General features: G+C 44.8%; 1 protein-coding gene across 7 annotated transcripts in view; it reads right to left on the bottom strand.

Moving 5' to 3' along the window:
* The window catches only part of UTRN (utrophin), a 345,054-nt gene that overhangs the window by 111,273 nt on the left and 219,497 nt on the right, over positions 1–14,284 (bottom strand). For all 7 annotated transcript variants that reach the window (XM_035108828.3, XM_035108822.3, XM_060272729.2 and 4 more), the window contains exon 53: positions 13,804–13,976. In XM_035108828.3, coding sequence (XP_034964719.3) covers positions 13,804–13,976 — 173 coding nt within the window. The remainder of the gene's footprint in view (positions 1–13,803; positions 13,977–14,284) is intronic.

Here is a 14,284-nt window from a genome sequence, read left to right as displayed (position 1 = left end):
TAGGTGTTTTGGTTTGTGAACTTTGCCTTGGAATAAGAACATGTTTTGCTTCCTGTTGAGTGTGTTCCATTTGTAAATTGAGTCCCCCGCTGCTATGGGAAAGCACACCTTGGTTTAAGAACAGATTTCTGGAACGGATTAAGTTTGTAAACCAAGGTACCACTGTAATTGGATCACTCACCATACCAGTCCATTTGGAATCTGTCTTGGGAAATTTCCTGGACCCAAAGGATGGGCTTACAATACTAGCTACTATTTTATTTATTTTACTGTGTTATCAACTTGATGTGAAATGTGCTCTTATACACGAGCATAGTGGCCTTTGGCAAGCCACATCTCTTGGGCTTTTTCTCTCTCTCTTCTTTTTGTTTAATTCAGAAAGGGTACATAAAACATACAAACTGGAAAGTAATCCATGATAGGATTAGATAGGAAATTGGTAAATCTAGCAGAACATGTGTTTCTAAGCAAGCAAGCATATGTTTCTGAATGAGGAAAAATGTTATACAAGTTCCTCCTAATCCCAGTTTAGGTTTCAAACACTTGTTAAACATAAAAAGTATAAACACATTTGAATGCTTATTGGAATTGTGGTTCCAGACCCTCCCATCCTTATTTTCTACTTTTATTCAAAACGGTTCTAAAATTAGGGCCAGATGTAGCTGTACTGATTGTGAACATACACACCAGAAGGCTTCTTTGTTCAAAATAATTGAGGACTGAAGTGCTGTCACTGTTTCTAAAGCTTTGAACTACTTGCCTTAAAAATAGATGGATATTTGTTGAAGTTGATGGCAACTTTGTAATAATAAAACCAACATCAATAAAGATCAGTAAAACACAATGCTATCAAATTGAAAAGCAAACATCCATTTGGCAGGGGTCCATATAAGAACTAACAAAATCTTTCCTGAATTTGTCTGAGAGCTTTTCTGACCTGAATTGAAATGAGTTATGCTCCCACACTGTGCTTCCAAACTACACAGTGGCCTTTTGTCCAGACTTTCTAAATTTTGTCATATTTTCTAGCTGCGATATATTTTATAATAATTATGTCATCTATTTATCCTTCTACAAGTCTTGAGGCTGAGAGATAGTAACTCCCAAAAGCTACCTAGGTTACATACTTCTACATGTACAGCTGCATATATACATAAATATTGCCTTATGCACCATCTTAGGGGGGCAGGGGGGCCAAGGGCCCCCCAAAAATTCAAACAGGGGGCTACCCTCCAGAAACTACAACAGTTGTGCACGTGCAACATGCAACATGCTCAGCTTAATCATGCTGCCTGCATCACTCATGCACATTTCCAGCCCCCTCAATTGTGGGGGGAGGTTGGCGCACTTGAATATCACATGTGTGTACAAATATTGCACCTTTCCACAAGGGCCAACATTGATGCCAAAATCCAGCATCGCCTGAGTTCTGCGAGTGCAGCTTTCTTCCGATTGAAGTGCAGAGTGTTTGAGGACTGGGACATTCGCAGGGAAACCAAAATGCTTGTTTACAAAGCTATTGTACTACCAACCTTACTATATGCTTGTGATGTGAGGAGTAACAAGTAACCGAAGGGGTTAACTGTGTACTGTGAAGCACCTGACCACTGAGGAAGATATCATGTTACAGAATGTGCCAGATGTGTTTCTGTGTGTATCAGTTGGTTTCGTTTTTGCCTGGGAGACGGTCGCAAGATGTCTGCGATCTCACCAGGTTGTTTGTTATTTTCTCTTTAAAATAAACTCCAGTAGTTATTAGAACACCTTGGACTCTGTGTGTTCTTAAGAGGCTTTTTATCCAACGGCTATACAAGTTTCCGCTGTGTGAGAGAAGAAGAAGGCTCTGCTGTGTGTTTTACTGCCAGCCCGGGTCTACGGAGCAGAGACGCTAGAGAAAGCGTGCCGGGCGGTAAATTAGTGGCTCCTAATTGAGTCATAAACAACTCAAAGGAGTCCTATATCCGTCACAGGTTATGGATCACAGGTCATGGGCCACCTATCACAGGTTCTGGGTGACAGGTCCTGCGAGATAAGAGGTCCTGAACCTAATAAATCACCAAAGCAATAAAAGGCGATTGCAGCTGTAAAAGCCTTGGAGAAAGCCGGTGTAAAGAGCTAGCTGGGAGAAACCTGTTGTTTTGCAGTCGGCAATTAACAGATGCACTCGCTAGCAGAAAGACCCTGGACCAGAGGCTGGGATCCGCAGTCTACCCGGAGGAGCAACGTCAGCTATTCTGAGTGAGTACACGGACACGGAGCCTGGGGATGGACAAGATGGCGGAGCAGCTACAGGAGTCATTTGTCGTGCCGTTCCAGAGGTTGAATGGCGACAACTATGCAGAGTGGAGAGAAAGGGCCAGAATGTGGTTGCTGGGAAAGGATTTATGGACTTGTGTGTTAAATCCTCCAACCCCTGTCGCTGATAATTCAGCAGCTGAAGCACAGAGGTTTGCAGCAGAAACCAGGAAAGACAATAAGGCTTTATGTGCCATTGCCATGAGCTGTGATGCTACGCAACTGCCCTATGTGCAAAATGCTGAAAACGCTAAGCAAGCCTGGGACAGTTTGGAAAGGGTCCATCAGAGAAAAACAGCTGGAGCTAAGCTGCATGCTATGAGGCATCTCTTTGAGTTGACACTGAGACCAGGGCAACCCATTAAGGAGCACATTGCCAATGTGATTGATGCATTCCATAAGCTGCAGCGGCATGAGCTTGTGTTCAAAGAGAAGGAAAAAGTTTATATTTTGCTGTCTAGTCTGGGAAACGCCTATGAGCATTTGTGCTTAACGTTTGAGGCCATGCCTGAAGCTGAACTCACGATTGCTTACGTTTCTGGGCGTTTGGCGGATGAGGAACAGAGACGCCAGAAAGAATCGGCTGAGAAGGGGGGCCGTGGGCGCAGAGAAGCCAGTGGGGGTGCAGTAAAAAGCACTGAGGAATCCACTGTGAGTGCGTGCACAACAAGGCTTTGTTATCGGTGCCAGCAGCCTGGGCACGTAGCGAGATTTTGCCCAGCTCCGGAAGCAGCCAAGGTCACTCAGCCAGGTGCCAGGCAACCCAGCGGACGTGGTCGTGGGACCAGCCAGCAGCGCCGAGGCAGAGGACGTGGGAAAACTCCAGATAAGCCTGTCAGCCATCTTTCTGCTGCCTTAGCAACGATTCGAAACAGAGGACAGGACAGTTTCACCTTTATTATCGACTCAGGCAGCACCCATCATCTTGTACCGCCTTCAGGACAGATCCTGAACTGCAGGCCACTTGAAGATGAAAAAAGCCTGCATCTTGCTGATGGTTCTTCTGGGACAATTAAAAGCAAGGGTGTTTTTTATATGCAATGCTTAGACACTAACCTTGATGTTTATGTTGTACCAGGCATGGAGAATGGTCTTTTAAGTGTGTCTTGCTTATTGCGTGAGGGCTTTGAAATAAGTTTTGCCAATGGTGTTTGCAAAATTGCCAGAGATGGGGCTGAGCTGGTAAGTGTTACTGTTGGGTCTGATGGTCTGTTTGTCCTAGATGGGAGGGGGCAAGCAGGTGGAAGTAACACTGGTGATGCTCAGGCTAAAAGTGCTAATACCCCAAAGGGCACAGAGGGCGCTATCCATAAGGATTGTATTCATGCTTGGCACCGTAAATTTTGTCACATGTCTTTTCCTTATGTGAAAAAAGCCCCTGATTTTGTCAAAGGTTGCAGGTTCAAGCCATGTCAAAAACACCTGCAATGCCGCGCATGTGCGAAAGCGAAGACGAAGAGATGCTCTTATCCTAGGTCTGAGAGGAAGAGCACAAAGCCATTTCAGTTAGTGCACTTGGATATTTCTGGGCCTATGTCAACGTCAAGTTTAGGTGGTTCAAAATATGTTTTGTGTCTTTTGGATGATTTCAGCCATTTTTCCTGGGTCATAACACTGAAAGAGAAGGGGGAGGCTGCCAGAGTGATAAAAGAGTGGGTAGCCGAGGTAGAACTACAGTTCTCCGTCACTGTCCAGTGTTTTCAGAGTGACAGGGCGGGAGAGTTTTTGAGTGCAGAACTACAAGGGTTTTTCCGCAGCAAGGGAATTAGGCACAGGAAAACCGCCCCTTTTAGTCCACAGGAAAATGGTTTAGCTGAAAGGAAATTTAGGACGCTGTCTGAACTGGTAGAGGCAACGTTGTTTGATGCAGGATTACCCCAGAAGTTTTGGGGGGAATGTTATAAATTTGTGAATTATTGTTCAAACCGCGCTTTTAATTCAGTTGTGGATAACACACCCTACTACATGTTGTATGGCAAAGTTCCGAAGGTGCACTATTTCAGAACTTTTGGGTGTGAGGCTTGGGTTCTAATTCCAAAGCAGAAGCGCAGAAAGGGAGGATCAAGATCCAGGAAAATGATCTTCTGTGGTTACGAACCAAACTCAAAGGCTTGGAGGTTTGTACCAGCAGAGGGGGACCAAACCCGCGTTCACATTAGCAGGAGTGCTACGTTCTGTGAACAAGAGGGCTGGAGACGCATTCATGCTAACCCCGAAGTTCTTCTTGACTGGTCTTCAGGTTTTGACCAGGAAGAGGAAACTCAGGTGGCTGATGCTGGAGTTCCAGGTGCTGCAGGACCAGATCCAGGTCAGGCAGCTGGTCCAAGTGGTGTAGCTCCTAGGGAAGTGAAGCAAGTAGTCAGAAGCGCACCGACTTCACCCCAGGTCAAGCCTGGGAAGTACAGCAAACGTGGTAGGTCACCCACTTCACCCAAAGCAAGCCCAGAGGGGGCTGCAAAGCGTAGTAAGTCTCTTGACAGTGCTGCTAGTCCGAGAGAGCCACAGTCAGAGACAAGCAGTTCGGATTTAGAGGGGGAAGATGTGGGACCAAGGCGTTCAAAACGCACCACGAAAGGTAAACCACCTGAAAGGTTTTCAGCTGTCAGTGTATGGGCAAACCTAGCAATGTGTGAGCCTGAAAGCTTTGAAGAGGTGCAACAGTTGTCAGTAGAGGAAGCTGGTAAGTGGAAAGTTGCAATGGAGAAAGAGTTGAACTCCATGCAATCTCTTGGTGTGTATAGCCTAACACAGTTGCCAGAAGGCAAGAAAGCAGTCAGTTGTAGGTGGGTCTACAGGCTGAAACCCACAGTGACTGGAGAGCCGCAGTACAAGGCTAGATTAGTGGCTAGAGGTTTTACTCAGAAGAAAGGAATCCACTACACAGATGTCTTTAGTCCGACTTCGAGAGCGGAATCTTTCAGGATGCTTTTAGCGACTGCAGCGCAGAGAGGCCTAGTGGTCAACCATTTTGATGTGGACACCGCGTATTTGAACTCTGACCTCCAGGAGGAGTTGTACATGTTGCCTCCTCCAGGGTTTGAGAGTGACGTGCCAGGTCAGGTGTGGAAGCTGCACAAGTCGATCTACGGTCTGAAACAATCCGCTAAAAATTGGAATTCATGTCTTGATTCTGTTTTGAAGAGCCTAGGTTTCAGGAAGAGTCTAGCTGACAGTTGTCTGTATCTCAGAGGTGAAGGAGAACAGCAGGAACTGTTGCTTGTCTATGTAGATGACTTGATTTGCTTAGCAAAGAGCCAGATGCAAGTGCAGAAGTTTGCAAAAGAGCTAGGCAAGAGGTTCAAACTCAAGAATTTAGGTGCAGTGAATGTTTATCTAGGTGTGCAGATAGACAGAACTGAGGATGGAAGTTTTTTGCTCAGTCAGAAAGGCAAGATTGAACATTTGCTTGAGAAGTTCAGAATGTCTGACTGTAAAGGGGTCAGAACACCCATGGAGACAAACTTTGTGAAAGAGTCACAAGTGAAGGACAAAGTAGCGTTTGAGAGTCCTGAAGTGTTTCAGTCAGCGCTAGGGAGTCTGTTGTATTTGTCACAATGGAGCAGACCAGATATTGCTTTTGCAGTCAATTTGCTCAGTAGAGAAGCATCGAAACCTAGCGTGCATGCTTGGAATGGCATTAAGAGAGTGCTTAGGTATTTGCAGGAGACCAAAGAGTATTGTTTGTACATGTCAGCGCAAGGTGAGCCACAACTCACTTGTTTTGCAGATGCTGATTGGGCCAATCAGGAGGACAGGAAGTCAGTGACTGGTTTGGTAGTCAAGTTTGGAAATGCCCTGATTGGTTGGCGGTCGCGCAGGCAAAGCCTAATAGCAATGTCTTCCACGGAAGCCGAATTCTGTGCGTTGTCTGCGACATGCACTGAGTTGGAGTACTACAGATGTTTGGTCCAGGAAATCTGGGGTGATTGTAGCCAGCCCATCACTGTTTGGGGCGACAATCAACCATCTTTGAGACTGGCGGAGTCTGGACAGTTCAAGGCCAGAACCAAACACTTAGACATCCGCTTCCGAAACGTATGTCAGAGCATACAGGTAGGCTTGGTAAAGTTGAGGTATTGTCCAAGTCAAGAGAACCTAGCAGATGGGTTCACAAAACCCTTGAGTTTCCAACGGCATGGGGAATTCTGTGAAGGGTTGGTTTTGGGGTAAGTTTGGATACCCGCTATCCCCAGTGTTCAGGTGAGAGGGGGTGTGAGGAGTAACAAGTAACCGAAGGGGTTAACTGTGTACTGTGAAGCACCTGACCACTGAGGAAGATATCATGTTACAGAATGTGCCAGATGTGTTTCTGTGTGTATCAGTTGGTTTCGTTTTTGCCTGGGAGACGGTCGCAAGATGTCTGCGATCTCACCAGGTTGTTTGTTATTTTCTCTTTAAAATAAACTCCAGTAGTTATTAGAACACCTTGGACTCTGTGTGTTCTTAAGAGGCTTTTTATCCAACAGCTATACAAGCTTTCGCTGTGTGAGAGAAGAAGAAGGCTCTGCTGTGTGTTTTACTGCCAGCCCGGGTCTACGGAGCAGAGACGCTAGAGAAAGCGTGCCGGGCGGTAAATTAGTGGCTCCTAATTGAGTCATAAACAACTCAAAGGAGTCCTATATCCGTCACATGTGAAACATGGACCACTTATAAACACCATCTCCAACTCCTCAAAAGATTCCACCAACGGTGTCTCCAAAAAATTTTACACATCACTTGGGAAGACAGACGAACTAATATCAGTGTACAGTACTGGAAGAAGCAAAGATCACCAGTGTTGAAGCAATGATTCTTCAACATCAACTTCATTGGACTGGTCATGTTGTGCGGATGCCTGATGATTGTCTTCCAAAGCAAATACTCTATTGTGAACTTAAAAATGGAAAGCTGGTGGTCAACAAAAGACATTTAAAGACTGTCTAAAGGCAAATCTTTAAAAAATGTATTATAAACACTGACAACTGGGAAACACTGGCCTGCGAGCGCTCCAGTTGGAGAACAGCCTTTACCAAAGGTGTCATGGGCTTTGAAGAAACTTGATCTCAGGACACAAGGGAGAAACATGCTAAGTGGAAGGCATGCTTGGCAAATCCACACCGTGATCAACTCCCACCTGGAAGCCAATGTCCCCACTGTGGAAGGACGTGTGAATCCAGAATTGGCCTCCACAGTCAATTATGGACCCATTGTTAAAACCGTGTTTATGGAAGACAATCTTGCTCGGCTACAAGTGATCGCCAAAGAAAAGAAGATTGCACTTTTGTATTGTGCCTACCTTTCTCTATTGCTGGCATGTTTAAGCAGCACTGATTAAAGGAGAGTATGCGTGGCCCACACACTCTCACTCTCTTAAGAACAGTACCATAGGTTGCCAAGGTAAAATATCACTTAAAGCAATTACAGAAGAAAATATAAAGCTGTGGATCCTAAGATAATTTAACTTAAGGAAGGAAAGTTTCAGATCCCCTCCTTCCTCCCTACAGCTACCTTATTTTTGGATTTGCTGTGTTGGCCCTTCAGAGGGTCAGATAGTCCTCCTGAACAATGTGGAATGGGCATGGGAGGGTACATTGAGGGGGTGGGGATGAAGAAGAGATGACTTAATTTTCTTCTGTCAACTTCTTTTAGAATCCAAGTCTGTCTGGAGCAATTCCACCTTTCCCCACCAAGCAATGTTTCATAACTCCGCTATTACTCAGCACAACCACAGAAGCAGAACCATCTGTATAGGATGATAAATAAATTAACTGAATTTATGCTGAGAGAGAGAACCTTGTCAACCTGTTTTCTCCACAATAGCCAGACTCTTATTAGGTTTGGCTCACAGAAGGAGTACCACTTCTTCTAGAACAGTTTAACCTTAAAAAACATAACTAATTAGTACTTTTCAGGAATTTTGTTCTGAACATGTGAAGAAGCTGTCCAGAATGTGCCATTTGGGAAGTTGTACTCCCTAGACATTGACATACATTTAGCAATATATCTATATATGCTCTTTTACTTATGGGTCTTAGTGCTGCAGAACCAAACCTAGTCATACACATGGTCTACATAGCTGGACTTTTTAATAATAATATTTAAGGAGTGACAGGGGTCTGTTCAACCTGGCATGTCTCTACGCCAAGACAAAAGTGTGGTGGGTCGTTATCTTAGAGATGTTGCTTGCAGATGACGCAGCCTTGACAGTGCAGTCTGAGGAAACTCTACAGAGCGTCATCAACTGTTTTGCTTAAGCCTGCAAGGAGATCTGCCTTACCATTAGCCTGATGAAGACCAATATCCTGAGTCAGGGCATTGCCAGCAGTCTACACATCAGCATTGCTGACCACACACTTGAGGGAGTAGATGATTTTGCCTACCTGAGTTCCACCATAACCAGCAACCTCGCCATCGATGCTGAGCTGAACAAGCGGCTACAGCAATGGTTTGCCTCTCTTAAAAGGTGAAGGAGAATGTGATACTAATGTCCCAGGTCAAGATGAAGGTTGAGCACGCTGCTTTATGGAAGTGAGTCATGAGCAACATACAACTGCCAGGAGTAACACCTTGATGCCTTCCACATGCATTGCATCAGGAATGCTTTTGGCAGGAGAAAGTCTCAAACAAAGCTGTACTTCCCCAAACTCACATTCCCAGTACACTCACACTCCTGTCTCAATGGTGTCTACACTGGCTTGGTCATGTACACAGAGTGGAAGACAGCAGGATCTCCAAGGGTGTGCTCCAAGGGAGAGCCAGTGTGGTGTAGTGGTTAAAAGCGGTAGACTCGTAATCTGGGGAACCGGGTTCGTGTCTCCGCTCCTCCACATGCAGCTGCTGGGTGACCTTGGGCTAGTCACACTTCTCTGAAGTCTCTCAGCCCCACCTACCTCACAGGGTGTCTGTTGTGGGGGAGGAGGGGAAAGGAGATTGTTAGCTGCCTTGAGACTCCTTCGGGTAGTGATAAAGCGGGATATCAAATCCAAACTACTACTACTACTCCTCTTCTTCTTCTTCTTCTTCTTCTTCTTCTTCTTCTTCTTCTTCTTCTTCTTCTTCTTCTTCTCTACAAGGAGCTGGCTTCAAGTGCTAGGCCCATTGGCAGACCAACTCTGCATTGCAAATATGTCTGCATACGAGGCATGAAGACTGGCAACATCAGCCCCACCAAGTAGGAATCCCTTCCAGACGACCGCAGTGCCTGGATTCAGAGAATCCGATTGTGTATCCACAACAGTGACCAGAGAAGGAATGACCACTTGCAGAAGCAAAACTGGATGCCTTCATCTGCCCCAGCTGCAACAAAATATGTCTCTCCCACATTGCTCTCTACAGCCACAGTAGGTGCTGCAACTCTCCAACAGTTTGACTTTGCCCCAAAAGGCACATTCCTCTATTGTCTTCCAAGACGTACAGATGCCAACAACAATATAGCAGGATGACAAAGTATTTCAACAACAACAACAAAAACTTGTATTCAGCAGATTTCTGCCTTGTAAAAAAGACACAGGGAAGAAAAAAATCATTCATGACACTGGACTGGATCCAGTAGAAGGTTATTCTCCACTGCAGCCTCTTATGCCCCAATGGATTGGGGAAACCTTCTGAACAGTGTGTCCCTTGGAATGGCGGTTTGTGATTAGAGGGGGAAATCTCCCCAAATCAGGAAGAGTCCCTTGCATGAGCTGACGCAGCATACCTGCTTCCCATAGTGTTTTGGTAAAACAGAAATACCTGGGCACTGATAAAAACCTATAAATCAATTCCTTTGTGCACCATTGGTGCAACAGGTCCTAGGAGGGTTGACAGTGACATGGCTAAGTTTGTAACAAGAACTCAGTAAAAATGGTTAAAAATAAGTTGTCAATTCCCCTGCCAAGAGAGTGACAAAAGCAATGCTTTGATTTATTTGAAATTTCTTCAAAAGGAGAACAAAAGCTAGTAATAGTTTTTTTCTTTGTTTGGAAAGTGATGCACCTGTTCCTTTTGTTGTTTTTATTCTGATGGCAAGCCAAATACTGCAGTAAGAATCATATCCCCAGACTCAAATAAAGTACATTCCAATTTTCCTACAAGAGTTACCAGAGCACCCCTTTAGCCAGACACATTTAGCCACATGCGAAAGCTTTCTGTCCCTACCCACCTTAGTCTATGATTTAACAGGGATTCAAAAGCAAAAGTTATTCTCACACCAACAGTCCCCTGCTTAGAAGTAGTGTCCAAATCAGCCCTAAATTGCAGCTCTGCTTGAATAGGCAAATAGCAGAGAGTCTGCAGATGAAAGAGATGCAACTTGTTCTCTGAGCCTCAGAGACCAGCTTTAGCCAGCTGCCACAGGTATTTGCAATATAAGAACTGTCGGCTCAATGCCTCTTGCTGGGAAAGCATTCTTGATCCTTGGAAATATATTTTTCAGCACTCTTCTGGAACCTGTCTAGCAACACTTATCTGTGGCTAGTTCTGCCTTTTAAATCTACAGCACTTTTAGTGTTCAGCAGAAAGGGGAGAAAACTGCCAAGAATGAACTTCAATCCTGTGCAAAATGCAACACTCTTACTTGAGTCCACTTCAGCTCTGCGCTGAGGGTTTAAGTGGCTCACGAAGCCTTCTGCTAGCATGCCATGGAGGGTGAAATTACAACTCAGTGGCTCCTTTTCAATCAGGACTGAAGAAGCTGTACATGACCAGAAATTTAATTTTATCAAACATGGAGTGGCAGCCTGAACTGTCACCAAAAAGGAACAAAAATCAGAACAGTAATCTCCATCTGCGTGTGTTTTGCTATGGGCCTATGCTATATTTAGTAGCAACTCATATTCAGAACCTATGAGAGTTCTGAATGAGGGGAAAACGTATCACAAAAAGAAAAGGAAAAGAAAGAAAAGAAAAGACAGGTTGAGAGGGGCATAGGCAGGGTAAACTGCTATTCAGAAGAAGAGAACGGAAGAACCAACATTAAAATATCTTCATAACAAAACAAAAGGGAAGAAACAAAAAACAAATCAATCCTAACAACTGACCACAAAACAGATAGTACAAAATTTTTAAAGAATCATATTAAATATTGCATAGCCACCAAAAGACACCACAGATATATTATTTGTGTTGTTGTTAATTTGGTAAACTGGGTTGAAAGACAAGCACTGTTTTATTATATGTATTATTATAATGTATTATATGAGCACTGTGTTCACTTCAACCTGGGATGGATTGTGGGGTTATTGCTTGGTTTGTTTATATCAGCGTTTCTCAACCGGTGTTCCACGGCACACTACTGTGCCGCGACGAGAAGGGCGATTTGCATTGTCACGTCGCTGACCCGCCGGAAAGGAAGCCGGCTGGGTCACGACGCGAGGCGAGCACCCGCGTCGTGACCCGGCCGGCTTCCTTTCCGGGGGGTTGGTGTTGTCTATTGGCGGCCGCCAGGCACGTGACAATGCAAATCGCCCTTCTCGTCGCCGCACGACGCGGCAAAATTTAGAGTCGGCATCTAGCCGGAGGCCAGAGAGGGCGCCACCGCCGCCTGGGGAGGAAGAGGCAGGCGGGGAAGGCTGTGCAGGGCTTCCCTTCGCCGGGCCAGAGCAGCGGCGGCTGCCTGGGGCAGCTGGGAGGGAGGCGGCGGCAGCTGTGCGCCCATGTCTGCCCGCCTGGGGTCTGTGCGTGCCGTCTTTTACGTCTCCCCTCCAAACTAAACTAAATATAGGGCGGCACAGAGTTGGTGTGCCGCGGGATTTTTTTTCATAGAACAAGTGTGCCGTGGCCCAAAAAAGGTTGAGAAACACTGGTTTATATGTTATGCATTTTGTGTTTTTATATTGTAGACCGCCCTGTGATCCTTGGATGAATGTTGGTATAGTTCAACCCCCACATTGCAGACCACATACTACAGAAGCAAGCAGTTACATTGCAGGAGGTAGTTACATCCAACTCTGAACAAGTTCTGAAACTAACTAGATCTGATTATTACAACAGAGCAAATGATTACTGGTGTATTGTATTTGATGATTTAGTGTTTGCAGTTAACCCCCTCTGATTATGCACCTCAGCAGTAATACCTCTAGATTTCTCCCTTACAGCTGATAATGTCATCTGAACATCATGCTCCATGTATATACACAAATTAAATTAATTGTAAAACTGTTTTAAGTATGATTGTTACACACCATTCATAATAACAACCACTACTCATCCTCAGACTCTGACCCTGGAATTGATGACTCTCTGAAGTAAATGACTTGAGGGCAGCTTGGGCCATTAATTTCCCCCAAATGATCATCAATCCCCAAGAAATACCATGCTGCTCAATTGTTACTGCTGGAACACTGCAGCTGTTGATTAAAGTATTAACATAAATGTCTTTTCATCTCTTTCTTGATGATTTGTGAGGGACGCTTATAAGAGTCAAGACATTAAGGGTACTTGTTCCAACTATTGGCAGTGCAAGCTGACAGACACTGACCTCCCAAGCTTCCCTGAAAACGTAAAACTGGATGGAATTTTGATGTGAAGTAATCTAAGGTGGGATTCAACCAAGTTGCCGTGTGTACAGAAGGAGGCTTTCCCCTCTCTCCTTCCCCTCTCACCATGTCCCTTAAATCTGCTTTGGATAATTGGGGAAATCCCAAGAACAGGTTTAGGGAGTGTTCCAATTTACAAACTGGCAGGGCACGATGGTGAGCAGCTCAGACACAATGTTATGTGGTCACACAGTTAGTAAGGGACCAGGCTTTTTATCCCCAATCCCATGTCCTCAACATAGCAATGCTACATCTGGGCCACTGGCAAGGGAATAAAAAGATATGGCTAGCACACTATTCCCTGCCAGGCAGCAAGGATTTCCTCATCCCCACATTCGAGTTCTCCAGAAGGTGTAAACAGCACCTGCTGGTTCCCCTGGGCCTTGGCATTTGCCTGAGGGTTGTTGTTTTTTAGTTTAGAGAAGAGACAAGTAAGAAGTGACATGATAAGAGATGCATGGTATGCAGAAAACATACAGAGAAAAAGTTTCCCTCCCTTTCTCACAGCACTAGGGGACGTCCAATGAAGCTGAATGTTGGAAGATTAAGGATGCACAAATGAAAGTACTTCTTCAGACAATGCACACTTAAGGTGTGGAATTTGCACCCACAAGAGGTAGAGATGACCACCAATTTGGAAGGCTTTAAAAGAGAATTACACAATTTCATCAAGGATGAGGCAATCAATGACAAGTAACCCTGATAGCTATATTCTGCCTCCACTGTTGTGAACCAAAATGCTTCTGAATATCAGGTGCTAGGAATCACAGGTGAAGACCATGGTTGTGGGCTTCCCACGGGCATCTGGTTGGCCACTGTGAGAGGAGAATGTTGGACAAGATGGCCCTTGACCTGATCCAGTAGGGATCTTATGTTTATTTGGACATGCCAGCGCATGATAGGATGGCGCTAACATGAAATTGGTGCATTCTTAAGCTGTGTCCCTACATGTACAAAAAGGCGTCACAGAAAGCAGCCCTGATTCAGATGTAACTTTCAAATCATATTTTACCTGATACTGGCAGACTTTGCTTTCAGGTCATTCCAGCGCTGGTTCATGTCATCAATGCGGTGCTGGAGCAGTGCAGCCTCATCAGTGTTTCCCAAGGCTTTTACCATCTTCTGCCTGTTTCCATCGATGCTTTTAAAGATGTCATTGTGGGCATCAATTTCAGCCTGGATGTCCTAGGAAAAGAAAACAAAAAAGAAAGGAAAGAAAGCCCACTTGTGTTAATCCTGTACTCAGAAAGAGATAATGAACTATTCAGAATTCCCCTATCTCCTTATCAAAAACCAAGGTTACCACATTGGAATATTTTTTTTTAATGCTACTATTCAGATATTAATGAAAGAGATCTCTGTTTAGCCTAACAGTATATGCTCTTGAAAAAATGGAAAGGAATAGAAGAAATATGCTACTTCAAGAACGAACTGTTCAGATGAGTATCATAAGGCCGCATTCTGACAACTGCAGCCAATCTCCCTAGCATGCA

The sequence above is a fragment of the Zootoca vivipara genome, chromosome 3, assembly GCF_965207765.1.
Source record: "Zootoca vivipara chromosome 3, rZooViv2.hap1.1, whole genome shotgun sequence".
NCBI lineage: Eukaryota > Metazoa > Chordata > Lepidosauria > Squamata > Lacertidae > Zootoca > Zootoca vivipara.
The sequence above is the reverse complement of the archived record's forward strand: the minus strand, read 5'-3'. Positions and strand labels throughout refer to the sequence as shown.